This window comes from Plodia interpunctella, chromosome 13 (genome assembly GCF_027563975.2).
Source record: "Plodia interpunctella isolate USDA-ARS_2022_Savannah chromosome 13, ilPloInte3.2, whole genome shotgun sequence".
Lineage (NCBI taxonomy): Eukaryota > Metazoa > Arthropoda > Insecta > Lepidoptera > Pyralidae > Plodia > Plodia interpunctella.
The window spans coordinates 8,977,157-8,998,928 of record NC_071306.1 but is presented as its reverse complement, the minus strand read 5'-3'; the positions used below and the strand labels follow the sequence as shown (position 1 = coordinate 8,998,928).

Sequence of the window (21,772 nt, the reverse complement as noted above, 5' to 3'; positions counted from 1 at the left end):
CGCGATTCAATTTGCGATTTTTGCGTGGTACATCATCTTTTCATTGAAAAAAATAGGTAATTAGGTAGTATATAAGTACTACAATCAAGACAATTTTTGATAAAACTACTTAATAATTTCATCAAAATTAATTAAATCTTGATACAAAGCAATAATATGTCTTTGCTTGCAACTTTTTAATGTCTATCGTTTGACAGTGGGTAGGTATCTATCAATGTTATTGTCATCGGTCTGTCATGTCACATCCATTTACAGCATGACATTTTTGAAATGTGTATGTATGTAGTGTAGCAGGCAGATTACCTAGCTCAAAATTTCGGCAATTTTACGGTAATAATGACTGATAACGATTCTCAAAATGGTCCTGCTGGGGATCAACCTCAAGAGAAATCCGCCAAGCAGCTGAAAAAGGAGGCTGAAAAGGCGGCAAAGTTAGAAAAGCTCAAAGCAAAATTGGACAAGAAAAGTGCTACGACAGCTGTACCAAAAGATAAGCCAGAAGTTCGTATTTTTCTTTTAATATGATGGTATATAATGTGTATTTAATAGTAATGCACAATTTTAGCTTCAATTCAGCTATGTATCGAAATATTTTCAATTAAAATGGTTTTTTTGTGTGTTAGCATAGGTTATTTTTTGCACAATATGCTAAGTGAAAGGACACCAGCAATTGTTCTTACCGTTGCATCATGTAAGCAACAATTACTATGATGACTGCAGTTTAACTTGCTTCATTTCTGTGCTTAATTTTTGAGCCCATGATTATGGTGACTACTAGTTGAATGACTCACAATCTATTTTTAAACAATTATTCATTTATAAAAAAAAAACATTTTATAGTCTAATTTATAATTACACAGAAAAAGGTGAAAGAAACAAAGGAAAGTGCTGTGTACACTGCCAGTACTGCGCTGGGAGACAAGAAGGATATAACAGGGCCTATGCCTGATGCTTACAGCCCTAAATATGTTGAGGCTGCCTGGTATGCATGGTGGGAGAAACAGGGCTTCTTCAAACCAGAATTTGGGGTGAGTATAGGAACATATTCAGTCCTATGTGGACCTATTGGCTTATGATGAACAGATGAATAAATATTTAGTGTATTAATTTTGTCTTATGAATGAATAATAATATCAGAGATTAATGTCATTCAGGGTATCAAAGGGAGGCCTTTGCCCAGTGGGAAACAAAACAAGCTTATAAATACAATTGGAAAACCAAGTAGATTTCCAGTGTTTTCTCCCGGTTCAATTATTTCTGGTTTATCTCAGTTTAAGAAAATGTTCATCTGCTATCTTCGGTTATCTCAATAAGAATTTAAATTTATAAGTTTTAGCAAAATGAAGTAGGTACATACCCATTAGAGTTAATATTGTATTAACTAATAAACTAAATCTTTACAATTTATTCTTTTTACTAAAATGAATTGTTTTATTTTCAGCGCAAGTCAATTTTGGACCCGAACCCAAAGGGCAAGTTTGTGATGGTAATTCCACCACCCAACGTCACTGGGTCGTTGCATTTGGGTCATGCACTCACAAATGCTGTTGAAGATGCTATCACAAGATGGCACAGGTAGGTAGTTTTACATATCATCCTTTCGTGACAACATTATATTATACTGGGGATGACATGATATACTGTTATCTGGGGCTAAGTGATTAATATATCTTTCATCATAGCATGTTCCCAGTTTATTCCAAAGATGATTCCAAAACCAGGAAAATTAGGTTATTATAATTCGAAATCAATATTGATATTGGAGTTGGCATTATTCTCTCCAAAGATACCTCTAAACCTGGTATTTAAAAAAAATTAAAGCATACTTTAAGGTAAAGTATGTTCTGTCTCTTTCTGTCAATTTCAAATTAAAGTATGCTTTAACATTTTATGTATAGCGAGTAGGAATTTAATTAGTATGCATATTTGCCTATTACACAGATCCCATACATTTTTCTAATTAATAATTATATCTTCACATGCACTTTTTCACAACAATTTTTTTATTAAATCATTTCTCACAAACTACAAACTACCGGCATTTCAGAACGACCACTGCTGAGATGAAATGTCGATTGAAACTCATTTGAACAATGTTGGTCCCTATCATGCCAGAAGGACTTACCATTATTTTTCCCATGATCCTTTACATAACCAATATATTTTCATGTACCAAATAAAAATAATCATTTTCTTTTTAGAATGAACGGACGTACCACCCTTTGGAACCCAGGCTGTGACCATGCAGGTATTGCCACTCAAGTAGTAGTGGAGAAGAAGTTGTGGAGGGAGGAGAAGAAGACGAGACATGAACTGGGTAGGGAAGAGTTCATCAAACGTGTTTGGGACTGGAAGAACGAGTGAGTTGTGTAAAGATTTAATATAACAAACTGCGATAACACTTGCCTTTTCTCCCGAAATTCCTACGGGAGCGAAGCCCCGGAGTGCAGCTAGTATAAAATAATATCAATTTTTTTCTTTTTAGAAAAGGAGATCGAATCTACGAGCAGCTTCGCTCTCTCGGCTCATCGTTCGACTGGAGCCGCGTCCGCTTCACGATGGACCCTACAATGTGTCGCGCTGTGAACGAAGCCTTCGTCCGTCTGCACGACGCCGGCGACATCTACCGTGCCAACAGACTCGTCAACTGGTCCTGCACGCTCAAGAGCGCCATCTCTGATATTGAGGTGGACAAAATGGAGCTGGCTGGGAGGACGCTGCTGGCTATACCCGGATATGAGCAGAAGGTATGTAGTACTAAGAACTCAGTATTTTGTGCTAATTAAATTTTCTGATTTTATAAGTAAGTGTTGTGGATCTTGGTCTAATAGGACTGGTTACGACATAAAGTATCGGAGGTTTCCTACCACTACATGTTGCCCGGGGCTTCGCTCCCGTGGGAGTTTTAAGATAAAATATAGCCTATAACAATCTAGGATAATGAACCTTTCGAATGGTGAAAGAATTTTTTAAATCGGTTTGGTAGTCTCGGAGATTACCCACCTCACAAACAAAGTCACAAACGCTTACCTCTTTATAATAATAGTATAGATTGGCAAGTTTATTCCTGACGACATTCTTTGACAGGCATTATTTTACGTCATGTTCTAAGTGAAGTATTCAAAGCTAAATCTACTCACAATTCAGAACGACTGAAGAAAATTCGAAATACCCAAAAACTACCAAACAACTAAAAAATACCAAAAAAGACCAAATAATACTGAGATTAGATGACAAACCATATGGACCAACGTTGGTCCGTATGGTTTGTCATCTAATCTCAGTATTATTTGGTCTTTTTTTGCAATCTAGACTATAGAATATTGTGTTTCATATTTAAAAAGATAAAAACCCTGGGCTACCAATAGTGAGCTAATCTGATAGGTTGTAAAATTTGAAAGAAATTCTGATTCCACAAAATTTTCCAAAACAACCATATCAAATTTTCTATACTTTTATGTTTATTCAATTAAATTGCACACAATAGCATGAATTATTCGTTGCGAATCAACAAAAGGTAATCATTGTAGCTGATTAATGCTTTCTTGTGCCGAGATAAGAATTATACAAAACCGCATCATCATTATGTCACACACAAATATGTTTAATTTAATTGTGAAATAGTAATGTTTTATTGAAAAATAGTAAGAACTAATATTACTAGTAGTTCGCCGCGAATTTAAACCTCGCGAACACAATATTTTTTTACAAAATTGTGAATATTTCAAGAACGACTGAACCGATTTTGATGCCCGACGAACTTAAAAATTCTATTGACACACATACCTACATTCTACATACCTTTTAAATGTCATCAAAATCGAACCAACGGTTCGAAAGTTATAGCGTTACAAACAAACAAAAAAAATATTTTTGCCCCAAGTAGAATTGTAATTCCCATGGAAATAAAGTTGTTTTTTATCCCTTTACAATTTTATCTATTCCAAGAATCTTCTTGAATAGTAGTTTAAAGTACGGAGGGCAGAGGGTGCCTTTTGTCGCGGTCTTATGCGAAAATTACGCGGGTGGAGTCGCGGGCAATAGTGTATGTAGATAGATAGATAATTCTTTTACTTTATATAATTTAATATATTACATTTGTCACAGACACCAAAGAAGATATATAATAAAAAAAAACATAAAATTAAACAAATTGTTGTGCTCCATCAACGCAAAAAGGCTATAACTCAGCGAAACTTTCTGCACCTTAGCACAGAAACACTGATTATGTAGTGAAACACTACACTAGCTTTTGCCCACAAACTATGAATGATCCAATGGTGATTTGTCAACCTATAATTCACAATTAAATAAATGATTGATCCGATGATTATGCCTCGATTCGTGAACAGGTGGAGTTCGGTGAGCTAGTACTGTTCGCGTACAAGGCAGACGGCTCAGACGAAGAGGTCGTGGTAGCTACCACTCGAGTGGAGACCATGTTGGGAGACGTGGCTGTTGCAGTCCATCCTAATGATGTTAGGTTCGTATCTTTTGTGACAACAAATTCAAAATTCTTTATTCAATTTAGAACGAAGTACATCAGTTATTGACGTGAAAAGAATATTTATATTTTTTTTTTCATATATATATTTTTTTTGTTATTTGTAGTGGACAGCATGCTCTTCTTTATTTATATATTTGCATACCTATATTCGGTAGAACATATAAGTTTAAATCATTATAATGTCAATTTATATATTTGTACTCATGTTTTTGGCAAATAAATATTTTCTTTCTTTCTTTAAACTAAGTCTACAAAGTCCAAAGCGCAGGTGAAAAATTATTTCAACTTTGAGCTCGGCTCCGTTGCGTCGACATAGCTCGTTGCCGCTCTGTTGAAAAAAATCTAAATCGAAACCTGTGGAAAACCATAGAATTCAGATTTTTATATGTATACCATAAATGATCTCCTGAGTGAATATTTTACAGGTATAAGCATTTGATCGGCAAGTATTTGGTGCATCCGTTCTGCAAAAGAAAGATGCCGGTGATTAGTGATGACTACGTCGACATGAACTTTGGCACAGGTCAGTTTTGCTATTAAACATATTTTTTACCTCCGACGCAAAAAGAGGGATGTTATAAGTTTAACCGTGTCTGTCTGTGGCATCGTAGCTCCCAGACGGATGAACCGCTTTTCGTTTACTTTTTTTTTTCTTGCGTCATAGATGTCGGCCGTTCAAAGGTTGTAGCGAAATTAATATTGGAAGTCGGGGTTTTGTTTAATTTGTCTAACAAATAATAATTATGTTTTCTTCTCGTGAGCGATATGCTAGCAACCTGTCACTATTCATAATCCTAATCCTTTTAATGTAAACGGAAACGTATCGGAAAAATATCTCTTTCAGTGGAAATTCACGCGGGCGAAGCCGCGGGCAACAGCTAGTTCATAATAATTTATTTATTGTGAAACATAGATTTCCATATATAAGTTTTGTGTTTACACTGTTATATTTATCACAATATATTTATCATCCGCTGTCTCACCACGAGCGAATACAATTTAGATAAAATAATATTAAGAAATAATTGAATATCAATCCCACCGCCGCTTCACGGCTAAATTTGGTCGTTGAGTTCCGAAATTCTTGGCTCTATTTGCCCCGTAAGGGATACAGACGTGACACTAATACTTGGCGTATCTCTGCATCAGAATATTTACAAAAGCGCCTTGGGTCTCGGGGCTTTTGGGACGTACGAGCAGAAATGAGCAATCCCATACCAACCCACTATGTAATAATATTACGACATGGGACAATTTGCAGGAAACGGGACGGGACAAATTTCGGAACGAGACACGTGGCGGAAAACGGGGAATTCAACTAAAGATGACAATAAATACGAATTTGAATTATAGTAATAAATAAATCTTATCAGTCTAAGAATACGCGATAAAATAATAACTGATAATATTTTACTTCGATTCCGTTAAGAACTGAAATTAACGCGTGCGAAGCCGTGGGCAAAAGCTAGTAATTTATGAGCAATTTTTATGAAATTTGCTATTGAGGTAAATGATATCTTGGATTAACACATAGGGTGCTTTTTGTCCGAAAGTACGCTAGTATTATTGTCATAGGATTTGATCAAAATGTCTAATATTCAAAAAAGTGCATAAAAACGTAAGTATTTTTAAAAATTAACTAGCGGCCTGCCCCTGCTTCGCTCGGGTAAAACCATATTAAATTATACACCTAATACTTCCTCAGGAAACAACTATCTGTTGGTGAAAACCATACAAAAATCTGTCAGGTAGTTTTTGAGTTTATCCCGTACGCGACGCGACCTCTTTTTGTAACACTTGAGGATTGGATTAATATTATAAATTACTAACTAATATTATAAATGTGAAAGTCAGTTTGTTACCTCTTCACGCTCTATCTAATCAACCAATCTTCTTGAAATTTTGCATACATGTAGTTTGAAGTGCGGAGAAGGACATTATACCTTAATGCCCTTTCATCCCGGAAAATTCGCGTATAATTTTACGCGGGCGTAGCCGCGGGCAAAAGCTAGTAGCTAGTCAATAAATGAGTTTGCTTACAGGTGCGGTAAAGATCACCCCCGCCCACGACCCCAACGACTATGAGATCGGCAAGCGACACAACCTACCTTTTATCACGATATTCGACGACGAGGGCAGGACCTTGGACAACTGCGGACAATTTTCTGTGAGTTTCAAAATCAAATCAGCTAGCTTATGCCCGCGGCTTCGACCGCGTTTGTTATGTGCGTCCGCTCAGAAATTATTTTTTGGTCAATATCATAATAATTTGGTGAAAACCCGCATCAAATTCCATTCAGTAGTTTTTGCGTGATGCGCGAACAAACATACAGAAAGACGGACAAAAATTGTTTTGGCTTCTATTAGGCAGGTGGCCCGTCGTTCATTATTTGGTAGAAATTATAGCCAGGTTCCAGTCTTTTATTTAATTACAATGAATTAAAATAATATAACAAACAATCACATGAAAATAACGTAAATAATAAACAAACTCAGACAAGCGGTCAAGTCGACTCAGAGATCAATCAACCCGAAGCGCCATGAATGACAGTTTGACAGTGAGAGTTGATCAGTTCTTTTTCTTAATTCTTCCGGCCAGCACTGTTTCATCCAGCCAGCATTGTTTCAACCAGCCAGTATCTTCTCTAATCATATTACTATCTCCGATAATATATATTTTTTGTTTAATACAAGCTTTCATTTAGTGACCTACGAGGCGTATGGTTCCGCCCTAGAATAGGACCACTCGATATCCTCCCGATGTCGTATGAGGCGACTGTGGGATACACTCTAGGCAGCTGGTAGCCAGCCAATAAGCTTTCCCTTTTTCGCTTTTCTTTACCTGCGCCTGCGCTTTGGAAGACGGATGTAGACTGAGTTTTAAGTAAGTTTTTGACGTGTATAATTGATGTGTATCATCCTAAGTATAATAAAGATTTTTGAATTTGAATTTTATACTGGCTAGATGATATTGTGCGTATTTTTTGTTTCTTTTTAATTATACTTTACTTTTTAGGGCATGAAACGCTTCGACGTCCGTCGCAGCATCATCAAGTCCTTGGAGCAGCTGAAACTGTACCGTGAGACGAAAGAAAACGCCATGGTTGTGCCTCTCTGTTCTCGGTCTAAGGATGTCGTCGAACCCATGCTCAAGCCACAATGGTATGTATATTTATATGAATAAGATCTAAATTCGATAGTCGAGATCAAATCCCAACAGTAGTTTATGTTGTAGAGGTCATGTACACGCCATAATCGTCCGTATCTTTATCATTATAAGGGATTTAGACGGCCGCCTGTGAGCTCTATCTACTCCGCAAGGACTGGAGTAGGAAATTGAGAATGTACTGTATTTAACAAAAAATAAATAATAAAAACAACGAGAAAGTCGCAATAAGCTTGTAAAATCCATCTAATTTCCTGAGTAAGGTTTACATATGTGTACAATTTATTTTGCTTTTGTCGAAATTATATTTATAGAAATTATTATTTAATATTTTTAATAATAACTGATACATATAGTGCGTCGCTCTTATTCCCCTTTGCACGAGAGAGAGACAGAAAATATGGCGATGTCCATAGTGGTCTCTGTCTACGTTTAAATATCTAAACTTAGTTATAAAATATACTCCATAATTTTTTAATTATGCCAAAACAATTAAAGGCCCTATTAATACATGTGAGTAATCAACATTTAATATTATCATTTATCCCCAAAGTTATTGAGGTTTGCGTTTATCCCAAAATATCAATGAATTTATGGACGTAGTTTGAAAGTCCAATTATTCCAATTCATAGTTTATCGTGTTCTCTCGCTCTCGCGTACAATGACCCTGGCATAGGCAAAAAATAAATAAATAAAAAAGAATTGCCAGCTAAAAAAGAATTGCCGCTGCACTAAACCTACCTTTACTATGAAGCGTAGTAGTCAGGTGGCACACTCCAAGTATTATAACCAATTATTATAGATATTTTTGGATAAATTTTGGATTTCTTTTTTTTTTATGTTTTGACTATGCACATATCAGTAATAGGTACTGATAGCCCCATTTTATGTTTTGGCATAATTTAAAATTTTATGGTGAATATTATTTCTCCAGGTACATAAAATGCGACAAGATGGCCGCAGAGGCGATCGCAGCAGTCAAAACGGGCGAACTGAAGATAATCCCTGATGTGCACGAGAAGATCTGGTACCATTGGATGGAGAACATCCGAGATTGGTGCATCTCCAGACAGCTGTGGTGGGGGCACAGGATCCCTGCGTATAGGGTGACGCTGCCTGAAAAGGTAGGGTTCAATCATTCGTTCATTTAGGTTCATTCGTTCAGAATTCCGGTTTATACTTTGCGCAACGAAGGAAATCACGTGGCAGTATGGAGAACTTGTTATATATGGCGACTGTAGTTGCCGGAGTGAAAAATAAAATTTAAATAATAATTGCATTATAGATTACCAAATGTCACTTTCATTGATAAATTTCATTTGATGATCGATGACCAAATTAATGATTTAGTTCTTTTTAATTTTCACTAAATTTTGTTTTTGATATTTAGATCTGATGGATGGAAACTATCTAATGTGATTTGATCACCATTTAACAGACCATTATTGGGTAAAGTATTTGACATATGTCTCAATGACTATTGGGAGATAAAAATCTAATAAAAAAAAGTAATGTTCACGAAATGTGTCAAAAAACTACGATAGCACTCATCTAGTTTTCCCTCCGTCGGGTTGCAAAGGAGCAGCCACACTTGGGCCGCCGCCGCCGCCGCACGCGCTCCGGACGCAAGAAGAGCGTGCGCGTTCGCACGAGGCACTCCGCCGGTACTATAGTATGTCGCGATCTATGCTGAGATCGACCTTGTCTGTCCTTTGATTACGCGAGAGAGTTTATTGTTTGTTGCAACCATGTTTTCTCTTTTTATTTTTGTTTTATTGGTACATGAATCGTATATATATATATATATATATATCTATATTATAGATAATCTTAGGTTTCATTACTTTTTTTAAATACGATAACCATTTTTATCAGTTTCGAAAAAAGTTTGCGTTTAAAAATCCTTTAGGGGCAGCGTCGGTTCCTTAAATGTTTATTAGGAGTACTTTCTCAGACATACATGTCGCTATTATTAAATATTCTAACCTTTTAAATGTGTGTGATAAGTATGATAAGGACAGACAATGTTTATTGTCAATCGTGCATGATGTTTGCTTGTGGCGTGTGGTGTTCATTTTAGTACTGCTGACGCACTCGTCACCCATGTCATGTTAATGACAGTTCACCGCGTTGAGTAGGACCACGCAGCTGGTTCTATCTAGTCTCGGTCACAAATATATGCGTAAGACTTTCCCGATGACCTTAGTGGCGGAGTAGTAATCTTGACGCCACGTTGAGGACCTGAGTTCTATTCCGAGCGCGGGAAAATATCTGTTCTTGTGACATATATTTGACTGCCGTTCTGAGCAATAGCGCCGGGAGCAAGCTATATTTTTTTTTTCCTTTTTGTATACATCTTTGTGTACAGTCAACAGCACGTCAACTTACCAAAATTCAATGCAATATTACCGCGACCTATAGGCTCATGTCATGCAGGGTAACTCGATGTGCTGTTGGCTGTACATCGGTCACGTGATATGAGCTTAATGCTTAGTGTGGTCCACTATCCATTAAACACAAAGAGAGATGAATGGAATCCGTCGCGATCGCCTGTTTCTGTCACACGCAAGATTTGTGAATGAGACGGAATAAAGCGGGTTATACCCGCCGCGTGCGCTGCTCAACTTAGCACACTGCCTAAGATTAAAAAAACATTGGCACTGCACCCATATGACAACTAAATTGTGTTTGGTTTCAAGTATTTTCAAGGTCTTTTTTCACAAATAGAGAGGCTAATAATAATAGTGCAATTTCATTCTCAATATTAATTTATGTTAGCAATTTGACCTAAAAACTAGTGTTTTTATTAAACTTTGCTTTGTTATTGTTTCTATTTTATTTTGCATAGTGTTGGAACACTATTTATTGTGTTATTTTAATTTCTTTTTGTACTCTAATAGTAATAGTATAAATTACTAAAAATAACATGTTTGTTTAGTAAAAGTATTGTATGTATGGCACTTAAAATATATCACAAAATTTCACTACGAATTAAAGATCAGAATTTAAATTTATTTAAAAAGCACCTCAGGTCCTTGTTGATTGATAAATGTTATTATAATTTGAACGATTTTTTTCATGATAGATTTAGACAGAAATTTAGTTACTTTTATTTTTTCGATTTTGTTTTGTGGGATGATAGCATGCTCTCCATTTAAATTTGCATACCCGTGGATGGTGAAACATGTAGGATTAAGCTTTTCTTTTGACACCACATTGTAAAAAAAATAAACTCATGTTTTTGCAATTAAATAATCTTTGTCTTTATCACATATTAGTTCCATACAACGTTTTAATTAAACTAATAAGTACATGCCAAAAATTAAAATGTGTAATATTCGAACATAAATAATGAGCACGATTCGCTAACTCACATTAGCATATTAAAAACTGCACTCTGTGATTAATTCCACTTCGTATTTGTACTTCGTATTTTCAACATTTAATTCCAAAAAATAATTTCTCATACAACAGAAAGAAGAGGAACTCTGGGTGTCAGCGCATTCAGACGAAGAAGCCCTGTCCAAGGCGTCGGCCAAGTACGGAGTGCCCGCAGACCAGATTAAACTGGTTAGAGACGAGGATGTGCTGGACACGTGGTTCTCGTCGGGTCTTTTCCCGTTCTCAATATTCGGATGGCCGGACCAGACTGAAGATCTTAAGGTGAATAGTTATTCAGCACTCGTACCTTGCCCCAGGCGTGTTACTACCAACACACTAGGACCATTTTCAGCAAAACGCTAGGAACATTTTCATCAATACTCTAGGCGCGTTTTCCTTAACACGACGTGACTTTGCAATTGTTTGCAGGCGTTCTACCCCGGCACGCTGTTGGAGACCGGCCACGATATCCTGTTCTTCTGGGTGGCAAGGATGGTATTCTTCGGACAGCGGTTAATGGGGAAATTGCCCTTCAAGTAAGTAAATAAGATGATATTTTTCTAAATAAAGGAGATAGCAGTAATGATTTAAAATTCTCAACCTTCAGATATTGCAGAAGTATAATGTATTTGTGGTCACTTTATTAATGTACTAGATGTTGCCCGAGATTTGGCTCCCGTGGGAATTTTGAGAAAAAATATAGCCTATAGCAATCTTGGATAATGTACCTTTCTAATCGTGAAAGAATTTTTGAAATCGGTTCGGTAGTTTCGGATATTATCCATCTCAAACTTAGAAATTCACAAACGCTTACCTTTATATTAATAGTATAGATAAGATTATCCTAAGCCAAACGACCCTCTGTAAAGCTCGTTTCAGTTATATTTTTTTATTTCACATAATAAATTACACACATTAAAAGCGAAGTTTGGCTTCGATAGTCTTAATATACTTATTACTCCATACCAATACCCGAGCGACTCAGGGACGGACCGCTAGAAATATCTTTCATATATACATATAAACTTCTTTTGTTGATTTGAAGTCAAAAATATGCTACTGTGCGCGGTACGGGCAAATGTTCAAATATAGAAAAGCTTAGGTACTAGGTGTGTGCGCGCGCGCATCTCAATATTTAACGGCTCAGTGTCACGCTAAGCAAAAATGGCCAGCAATGATTTTCAGCCGTCACCTAGTCTGACAGCTGGTTTACCAACCATATTGCATCGACAGAGAAGTATATCTCCACCCGATGGTCCGCGACGCGCACGGCCGCAAGATGTCCAAGTCCCTCGGCAATGTCATTGACCCCGTGGACGTAGTCAGGGGGGTGACCCTGGAGCAGCTACATGAACAGCTGAACGAGTCCAATCTAGATCCGAAAGAGGTGGATAAAGCTAGACAAGGACAGAAACAGGACTATCCTAACGGCATACCTGAATGTGGGACTGATGCGTTGAGGTGAGTATTTCCTATTTTTATTGATTCCAAAAACTTGTCTACAGTCTGTAATACTGGTTACACTATGACTGATTGTTTCACAGCACCTTCTATTTTCTATTATAGACAGACTGTTAAAATTAGTCGCAGCAATAAGGGCGCTTTTGCGCGTATAATTTTAGGTTTAAATCTATAAATAAACGTTTAATTTGATGACCTCCGTGGCGAAGTGGTAAAGTGCTTGCCTCTGAACCGAGAGGTCCCGGGTTCGATCCCCGGTCGGGTCATGACGGAAAATGACCTTTTTCTGAACATCCAAGAGGATGTTTATCTATATATGTATTTGTTATAAAATATAGTGTCGTTGAGTTAGTATCCCATAACACAAGTCTAGAAGTTGCTCAATCCGTGTCCTAATATATTTATTTCTTGTACAATAAATAGCTGTTATTTTTACTACAATTAAAGCTTCTTAGTGCTTAATATTATTAACACAAGTCTAGAAGTTGCTCAATCCGTGTCCTAATATATTTATTTCTTGTACAATAAATAGCTGTTATTTTTACTACAATTAAAGCTTCTTAGTGCTTAATATTATCAATTCGAAAGTTTCCCTTCACTAGAAGCACGTATCGATGTTCTTATAATTATACTTGCTCGCCAAGGTTGGCGAGCAAATATAATTATAAGACATATACAAACTTACGTGCCATGATTGTCAATTAGGTTTATGAGAAATGTCGCTTTTTTGCAGGTTTGCCTTATGCGCTATGACACAAGGTCGGGATTTGAACTTAGATATCCTCCGCGTACAAGGCTACCGTTTCTTCTGCAACAAACTGTGGAACGCAACCAAGTTCGCCTTGATGTACTTCCCCAAGGATACCAGTTATGAGGTATATAACGTTAAATCTTATCGTCTTATCTTATCGTCTCCCATGCTCTCGACACTGATGTCAGATTTAATTCAAGTTGCTTAAGCCATTTGACATTAATTTTTACGACTACTTACGACATCTAGTGGCAAGTTATCGCATACTAGTGAGTTAAACTGTCAACCGGTGTGCAGGTTGCTTCACGATGTTTTCCTTAACCGGAAGCAAATGGTGGTATATAAAAACTGCTATAAATTTGTTTTGATTCGATTTGTTTCTTCCACGCTGATTCGAGAATAGCTCTAGTCGGCTCATTTGATGTCAATCTAAAGTATGTCGACAGAGTATGGTTTAAAGTTCACTTTTCAATGAACGTCTTCTTGTCGGGTGCGAGCGGTGCAGTAGAACTCATATGAAGTGAATTTATAAATACAATCAGCACATTTTAAAGGTGATTCCTTTACTAATAAAACCGGCCAAGTGCGAATCGGACTCGCGCACTAAATGGTTCCGTGCGCGTACCTATCGTTTGTTGTATGGGAGACTCATTAAATATTTATTTTATTTTGTTTTATAATATTTATTGTTAGCGATAATAGAAATGTTGTGAAATTATTAATAATCTGTGAAAATTATAACAGTCTGTCATGGTTCATGATGATATAGTGACAGCCGTCTGTCACCGGAGTCTCATTAATACGGTCCCGTTTTGCCCTTTGGTTACGAAACCCTAAAACAAACACGAATATAAATCTAATAACATATTCTAGGTCCACGAACCGAATCTACCTTCAGATCTATCCCCAATGGACCGGTGGATGCTGTCGCGCTTGTCCCTCGCCGTCAACAAAGTGAACTTCGGGTTCCAGTCCTACGACTTCCCGTGCAGCACCACGCATTGCTACAACCTGTGGTTGTACGACCTCTGTGATGTCTATCTGGTAAGTGCCTTTATTATATTAACTAATATTAAAAATGCGAAATTAAGTTTGTTTATTTCTTTGTTACATCTTCACGCTCAATCAATTCAACCAATCTTCATAAAATTTTGCAAACATGCAGTTTGAAGGACATAGGCTAAATTAAATCCTGGAAAAATAACTGCTTCCGTGGGAAAATTACGCGGGCGAAGCCGCGGGTAAACAGCTTGTTGGTATATAACTGCGTTTATAATTTCCAGGAATACCTAAAGCCAGTGTTCGCGTCCGGAACAGAGGAACAGAAATCGACCGCCAGACGCACTCTGTATACAACCTTGGAGTATGGGCTTAAACTGCTCAGTCCCTTCATGCCCTTCGTGACCGAGGAGCTGTACCAGCGGTTGCCCAGTAAGAAGAGGGACAGCCCGTCCATATGTGTTGCCAGTTATCCCACGGTAAGAAACTGAATGATGAATCCTTAAATTAAAAATTGTGTCATATGGACAAGGTCATTGATTAAGATATCCTAATCCTAACAAGTGTGAAACGGTTCTCCGACAATAAAATAAATAAATATATTAGGACAAATCACACAGATTGAGCTAGCCCCAAAGTAAGTTCGAGACTTTATGGGATACTGACCCAACGATTCTATATTTTATATCAAATACATAAAAAGACCCGGATCAATCAGAAAAAGATAATTTTCCATCATGACCCGACCGGGGATCGAACCCGGGACCTCTCGGTTCAGTGGCAAGAACTTTACCACTGCGCCACCGTTTACAATTGCGTCAGAATGTTTCGACATCGGGCGTTTCGCCGACAGTATGTCTCTTCTATTCTAACTACTCAATTCTAACTTCCTAATATTCGGCTAGCATTTAGGTCTTTATTGCCGTTATTCCAATACAAAACAACGGCAATAAAGACCTAAGCGCTAGCCGCCATAAGGTCCCTTTTCATTTGAACGACCACATATTATAAATGCGAAAGTAACTTTGTTTTTCTTGTTACCTCTTCACGCTCTATCTACTCAACAAATATTCTGGAAGTTTTACATACATGTAGTTTGAAATGTGGAGAAGGACGTAGGCTACATTTTATCCCGGAAAAGTAACTTTTCGCGTCGGAAATTAACGCACGGAAATTAAATTAAAAAACTATATTAGTTATTAAATAAATATATTTTTCCTTTGGCTTCGGCTCGCGTGTATTTTCACCCCCATCATAGTCAATATATTTTTTGGGAAAAAAGTAGTCTAATGTTTGAACGGGGGTTTTAGCTACATGCATACCAAATTTCATCAAAATCGATCCAGCGGTTAACCCGTAACAGACAGACTCATGTCTTCACCCGACTGCAAAAGAAGGATATTGTTGCAAATAAATTTCCTTTGGCCTTTGACAGGATTCTGACACACCATGGAGGTCGGAAGATCTGGAGTCCTCAGTGGACACAGTACTGAAGATGGTCCACGTGATCCGCTCCACCCGATCAGAGTACAACCTCACCAATAAACAGAAGACCACGGCACATCTCATCATAACTGATCCCAGGTGTGAAGAACTGAAGGGGCTATTCAGGTGAGCTGGTTACTCGACTGCGTAAATAAATAAATAGATAAAGATATTTAAATGACATACATAACTTTTGACGTCAATAAGTAATGTATATCATCCTATATTGAATAAAGAATTTTGAATTTCAAATAAGCCAAACACAACAGTTAAATTTTAATCAGTTTTATTATTTACGAAATTTACTTTTTTTTTTTAATCTAATTAAAGTGCATTAGGAATTTTTGCTTCAAGAATCCAAGCTACATGTATATAATTGCTACACGTATTAAACGCGCACGTACCTTTCATACTTCGGTCGTTTGATATGCTCCATATATTTTTTGTTTTGATATTAGAATACAAGTGATTTTGTGTGAGTTAGAAATAAAAATTGTTTTTTACTCAGCTTTGACTACGCAGTATTACGAAATTTACCTAAAAATATTTTTTGAAATCAATTTCAGGAGTCTACAATCTCTGGCTAACAGCGAACTGAGCGAAGATGAGGCTCCATTGGGCTGTTCCATCCTCACCGTGTCGGACAAGATCGAAGTTAGATTGGTATTGAAGGTTAGTATTTTTTATCAACTAACCCAATTTTTGCAATGGCGTCGGTGGAGTTTGTATACAGAATATTTTTCACAAACTTCATTAGCAGTGTGCGTAGTGCGACTTTGTCATTTACATCTCAACATCGCGTCGATTCGCAGTGAGACGCAAGTAACAACGCTACTAACCCAATCACAGTGCGTCATTGTGACGCGACGACAACCACACTGCAATTTGATTGGTTCACTGCGTCTCACTTCGGATCGCTTAGATCGATTAGTGAGAAGATAACAAAGCCGCGCTTCGCCCTCAGGTTAAAGTTATAAAACTTTCCCATCTAATCTATGTTGAAGAATTACTAAAACAATTGTGCTCCCATACAAATGCGCTGTTTGTTCGGCTTAGTATGCAAAGTCGAAATGTTATGTTCTTTCACTGGACATTTCATGTGTAAGATATTGTTTTCCATGTACTGAGCATATATAAAAATGCAGTGAATAATCATTAGCCTAAGCGTCCAATCTTGCGAATATCAACACCGCGATGTAGTCTTGTCAATTCCACTATAGGCGCCATCTATCCGTCGTATTTGCGAACTATCTATTTTTGCATAAGCAGCTTTGGCGGCATTGTGCTTTGATGCTGTAGATGTAGGCTACCAATGAATATGATTATAAGATCTGATTAACATAAATTTCATAACAATCATTGTTTCCAGGGCCTCATCGACCCCCAGAAAGAGATAACGAAACTGGAAAAGAAGAAAGATTCCTTGTCCCAAACGATCAGCAAACTCCAACAAGCTATTGCGGCAGACGACTATACAACCAAAGTTCCTGTAGAAGTGCAAAAATCCAATATTGAGAAACTTGCGCAGTCTGTAGGGGAGATCGAGAGGCTACAAGCCGCGATCGAAACTTTGAAATTGATGTAAATGAAAGAAGCCGTAAAATATGCGACACCACGAAGCATAAACAAAGTGGAGCGTTATCACCATTTCTTTAACAAAAATTGTATGACGGTGCGCGGAGCTGAGGCAGACGGGTTTGTTAAGCGGTTCTGTCATGACCTAGTAGCTATTCACAGCGTATGGAAAACAAAAAGTATTAGGAAAGCAAGAACTTATGTTGCAATATGTTTAGGTGCCTAACCTACCTACTTCACACCAATTGTGATAATAAATTATTATACCTACAAAGAATATAATATTTAGAAAATATAATTTTTGTACGGTGATGACATCACGATTTTTGTTTTGAATTTCATTAACTTGCATTTCTATTAAGACATGTGTATATTTGGACGTTCTCTATTTATTATGTAATTTATTCATAGAAAAAATAAGTTAAAATACATTTTAAAATGTCATTAACTACCTCTTAAGACCACTGTACCTTATATGGTGAAATGCAGAGGATTTTACTATTTCAAAAATGAAAAATACAGTTGTAAAATTATTTTAAGGAAAAATGTGGCTTTGAAGTTTGTTTAGTTTTAAATTATTTGGTTTTGCAATAAAATCGCTTCAAAATACTTATGTTATTTTATTCAAAAACTGGCTTGGGCCCCGTTGACAGAAAATGATAGACAGCTTCGCACTCACAATTTTTAAAACATCTGGTTCATACATACAAGAAAGTGAAATGCGTATATCCAGGTAATGTTAACAAACACTGATTTTTAACGAATTACATTTTTTTGCCATTTCACGAGTAGAATAGTCAAGCACTTGGATTTAATAAGTACTTCGTACAACGGAGGTCAAGCAAGATTGGTTTAAACCCAGTGTTGTCAGCCAACAGGCGACAGCCCCTATTTATTTTCTTTACTTGACGACAGACTGTAGTTGTCTTTAGTTTTTTTTGTCTTTGCCATCAAAAATAAAAAATATATTGTCAACTTGACGTTGATTTTGACGTTACGAATTAAAAAAATTGTATTTTGTTTTGACTTTGAATGTAAATGAGGTTGTTTTTATAGTTTTTACTCTACAACATTACAAAAGCTAACCTAAATAAATATAATATAAGGCTATTAGTTTAAGGATAACAATATTAAATATTCCTACAAAAGCACTAAACACTGGAACATTACTATTTTTATAACCTCAAAAAACTATGGAGTTTCCAACACTCGGAGAACACTGCCAGCATTCGGGCTGCAACCAGGTTGACTTTCTTCCCCTACAGTGCAAATGTGCTAAAGTTTTCTGCCGCGTGCACTTTAATGAGCATTGCCACTCGGGCGTCTGCGAGTTGGCGCCAGAACCTAAGGAAGTAAACCTTAAAAATGATGACCAGATCTTCAAATGCTCAGACAAAGAATGCAGAAAAGGAAATCTACATGAAATGTTGTGTGAGAAGTGCAAGAAACATTACTGCATTGAACATAGATTCCATCCGTAAGTTTAATAAATTCCCAGGATGACTTGCTTCTTTTCACTTTAGTTATAAACAAATAAATTAATCCTCCTCGGATTTTATTTCTGAAGAAAGCCTCATAATTTACTGTTTTTTTTTGTTACTGTCATTATTTTCAAATTGATCAATGTTTTTTTATAATCATCCTTACCTATATACTTTCAAACTTACATTTTCAGCTCCTGTCCTGAAATTGATGATGAAACAATGGCTGCAAAAATTGAACAACTAGCTGCTCCCAGGCGTCAGTTTCGGGAAGCAAACAAATATTTACAAGAAAAGGTAAGAGTTTTAATAGTTAGGTCAATACTGGTAGCATTGTATTTCTTTAGCTATAATGAAATAGGGTAACAAATAATTTCAAGGTTTTTATTTTTTAATTTTCAAGGAGTTATCCATGTGATATGACATTATGATGACCTCGGTGGTGCAGTTGTAAGGTTCTTGCCACTGAACCGATGTCCCGGGTTCGATCCCTGGTCGGGTCATGATGGAAAATGATCTTTTTCTGATTGGCCCGTGTCTTGGATGTTTATCTATATATGTATTTGTTATAAAATATAGTATTGTTGAGTTAGTATCCCATAATAGTCTCAAACTTACTTTGAGGCTAGCTCAATCTGTGTGATTTGTCCTAATATATTTATTTATTATGGAAATCTTGTCTCCTCTATCCTTTAAATCTATAAAGAAGTTACTCCTGGCTCTGGATCTTGGCCTCCGAAATCAGAGAGTGCCATAGTTTTCAATTATTTTAAATATTTATTATATATTTACTTGTCAGAATTATTAATAATGCATCTGATCAAGCCTAGACCAAGCAATGTGTTTCTAATTTCTACAACATCTTAGGAACATCACATTATATTTCAGATAACTGAAAACATAAGAAAAGCTCTCCAATCGTCAGCAAAGGTAAAAACTGCATCAAAGATCCACTTAATGAGGATCAAACAGAAAGCAAAAGGGCCCAAAACTGTGCCAGCTACTGACAGAGTATATTTTGCCATCGGCAAACCCAAAAGTACAGATCCAAAATCAGTCAAAATAATCCAAGAAGTCGGCAATTTGGTGAATATGGACGCTATCACGTTAGACCCAGATTTGAAAGACTGCATTCCAGTATTTATAAATACGAAATGGAGTTTGGGACGGGCTATAGACAGTATATGTGATACGTGCGGCATATCAAATGATAACAACAAAATTGGTGACACTAAATTAAGATTGTTCAGACAGTTGGACGGTTATTGCATAAGTCCTGTGGTAATGGATGTGGAAATCCAGCAGTTGATGCAGAAAGAGGTTTTACTGGAGGGAGACAAATTGGTTGTGGAATATGTGGACAGTTCTGTTTTATGCTCATTAGATGAGAATTCTCAAATGTTCTTGAGTTGACGGTGAGTTAGATCTAGTCAAAATAAATACTCCATGTGACTTTGTCTATTTTTTGTCTTTATCTATACTGCTATGCTAATATTATACAGGGAAAAGATGTGTATTTTTGTTTGTAATGGACATAAACTTAAAACTAGTTGATTGGTTTGATGAAAAGCACAAGAAAAGACTTTTAGGACAAGACCATTAGCAGTAATAATATCTTTTCCATATATATAATTCAGAGTTGGTATTGGTGTAGGTAGATACATTTGATTATTTTTTTGTGAAGCAAAGTTACTTCGTTTCTATTGAACTTTTCTACATCTGATATTAATTTGTTTATAGCCATATGAAGATTAAAACAACATATTAATAAATAGTACTTTGATTTTAATTAAGAGGTATGAGTCAGCCTTAAACCTAAATATTACATTAATAATAATCTAAACCCCAGCTTCTCCATTTGTTTTAATAGCTCTTGTATGGCTTTCATAGTCTACTAAAGGCAACATGGCCGCGGGGGTCGAGGGGTTCGTGTGAGCGGTGGGCGGGGGGGTCGCTGCCAGTTTATATTTTTGTACCAACCAGTTACACTTTCCGGTCCTTGCTATAAGAGTTATAAAGTCTCTTCTGTACTGTTTTGTTAAAATTGCGTAGAGGAAAGGATTCGCGCATGCGTTCAACGGGTAGAAGAAGACTAGCAACACCTTTCCGTGGCTTACATCTACCAACGGCCATCCCATTAAAGCCGTCACACCGAAAAATGCAACTGGCGCCCAACACAGTAAATCTGTCCCGATGAGCAACGCCATTTTATTCGCGATCCTTCTTTCCGCAGCGGCCGCTGACCCTCTCCCCCCATATTTCTCCCCTCCCCCGCCCAAAGACCTGTAAATCTGGACATAACACACAACTATGATCAGCCACGCGACCATAGTCGTCAAAAACAGAGATCCTTGGTATATACCGTCGCCTGCGTCCTTGCTTTCAACCGGCAAACATATTGAAGTTGATGAATAATCTGAGACCCCAACTAAAGGCAGTCCAGCCATAAAAATGGAGAATACCCATCCTGCAAACATGATCTTTGCCGCAGCAGCTAAAGAGATTCGCCTTTCTAAATATATCGCGTACGTAATCGCGAACCAGCGTTCCAGCGTAACTATAGTTAAAGTGAATACTGACAATTGTCCAGAGAATACTGAAAGGAATCCGGCAATCTTGCAGCCGACACCGTACTGCCAATTATAAGCGTAATTAAAAAAGACTCCATACGATCTTAAGTCGACGACTGCTAGCATGAGCAGGTATATTCCAGTGCAGAGGTCGGAAAAGGCTAGATGGCACATGAGGAATCTTGGAACAGTGATTTCGGCGTGGTTGGCGAGTAGTACGACCAGGACAGCAATGTTCCCGACCACGGCCGCGGTGATGACGACCCACACGCTGGCGCGCAGCCACGACCAGCCCATGACATCTTCACAAGGGTTCAAAGCGTTGGGCATGGGGCGACATACCACTTGAGGTCGTCTGAAAAGGAAGATATAAAAATCGATAATTGTAAACATTTT

General features: G+C 37.1%; 3 protein-coding genes across 6 annotated transcripts in view; 2 read left to right on the top strand and 1 right to left on the bottom strand.

Moving 5' to 3' along the window:
* The first annotated feature begins 264 nt into the window (after positions 1–264).
* On the top strand, positions 265–17,934 carry ValRS (Valyl-tRNA synthetase). Of its 2 annotated transcripts, XM_053754229.2 has the most exons (20): positions 265–501; positions 861–1,028; positions 1,442–1,575; positions 2,202–2,360; positions 2,486–2,747; positions 4,353–4,483; positions 4,933–5,030; positions 6,550–6,674; positions 7,524–7,669; positions 8,608–8,797; positions 9,253–9,345; positions 11,148–11,336; positions 11,484–11,590; positions 12,288–12,515; positions 13,249–13,390; positions 14,140–14,310; positions 14,550–14,744; positions 15,701–15,876; positions 16,317–16,422; positions 17,120–17,934. In XM_053754229.2, the coding sequence occupies exons 1-20, from the start codon at positions 337–339 to the stop codon at positions 17,333–17,335; spliced, it is 3,201 nt and encodes a 1,066-aa protein (XP_053610204.1). In that variant the 5' UTR covers positions 265–336; the 3' UTR covers positions 17,336–17,934. The 2 variants fall into 2 exon arrangements, with proteins under 2 accessions (XP_053610204.1, XP_053610206.1); XM_053754231.2 differs by lacking the exon at positions 9,253–9,345.
* Positions 17,935–18,334: 400 nt separating this feature from the next.
* Positions 18,335–20,583, top strand: LOC128674867 (AN1-type zinc finger protein 1-like). Its single transcript, XM_053753837.2, has 3 exons — positions 18,335–18,802; positions 19,001–19,103; positions 19,695–20,583. The coding sequence occupies exons 1-3, from the start codon at positions 18,519–18,521 to the stop codon at positions 20,217–20,219; spliced, it is 912 nt and encodes a 303-aa protein (XP_053609812.1). The 5' UTR covers positions 18,335–18,518; the 3' UTR covers positions 20,220–20,583.
* Lgr1 (Leucine-rich repeat-containing G protein-coupled receptor 1) overlaps positions 20,571–21,772 on the bottom strand; it is a 32,446-nt gene continuing 31,244 nt past the window's right edge. For all 3 annotated transcript variants that reach the window (XM_053753834.2, XM_053753833.1, XM_053753836.2), the window contains exon 13: positions 20,571–21,731. In XM_053753834.2, the coding sequence (XP_053609809.1) occupies positions 20,645–21,731 (1,087 nt within the window). In that variant the 3' untranslated portion in view covers positions 20,571–20,644. The remainder of the gene's footprint in view (positions 21,732–21,772) is intronic.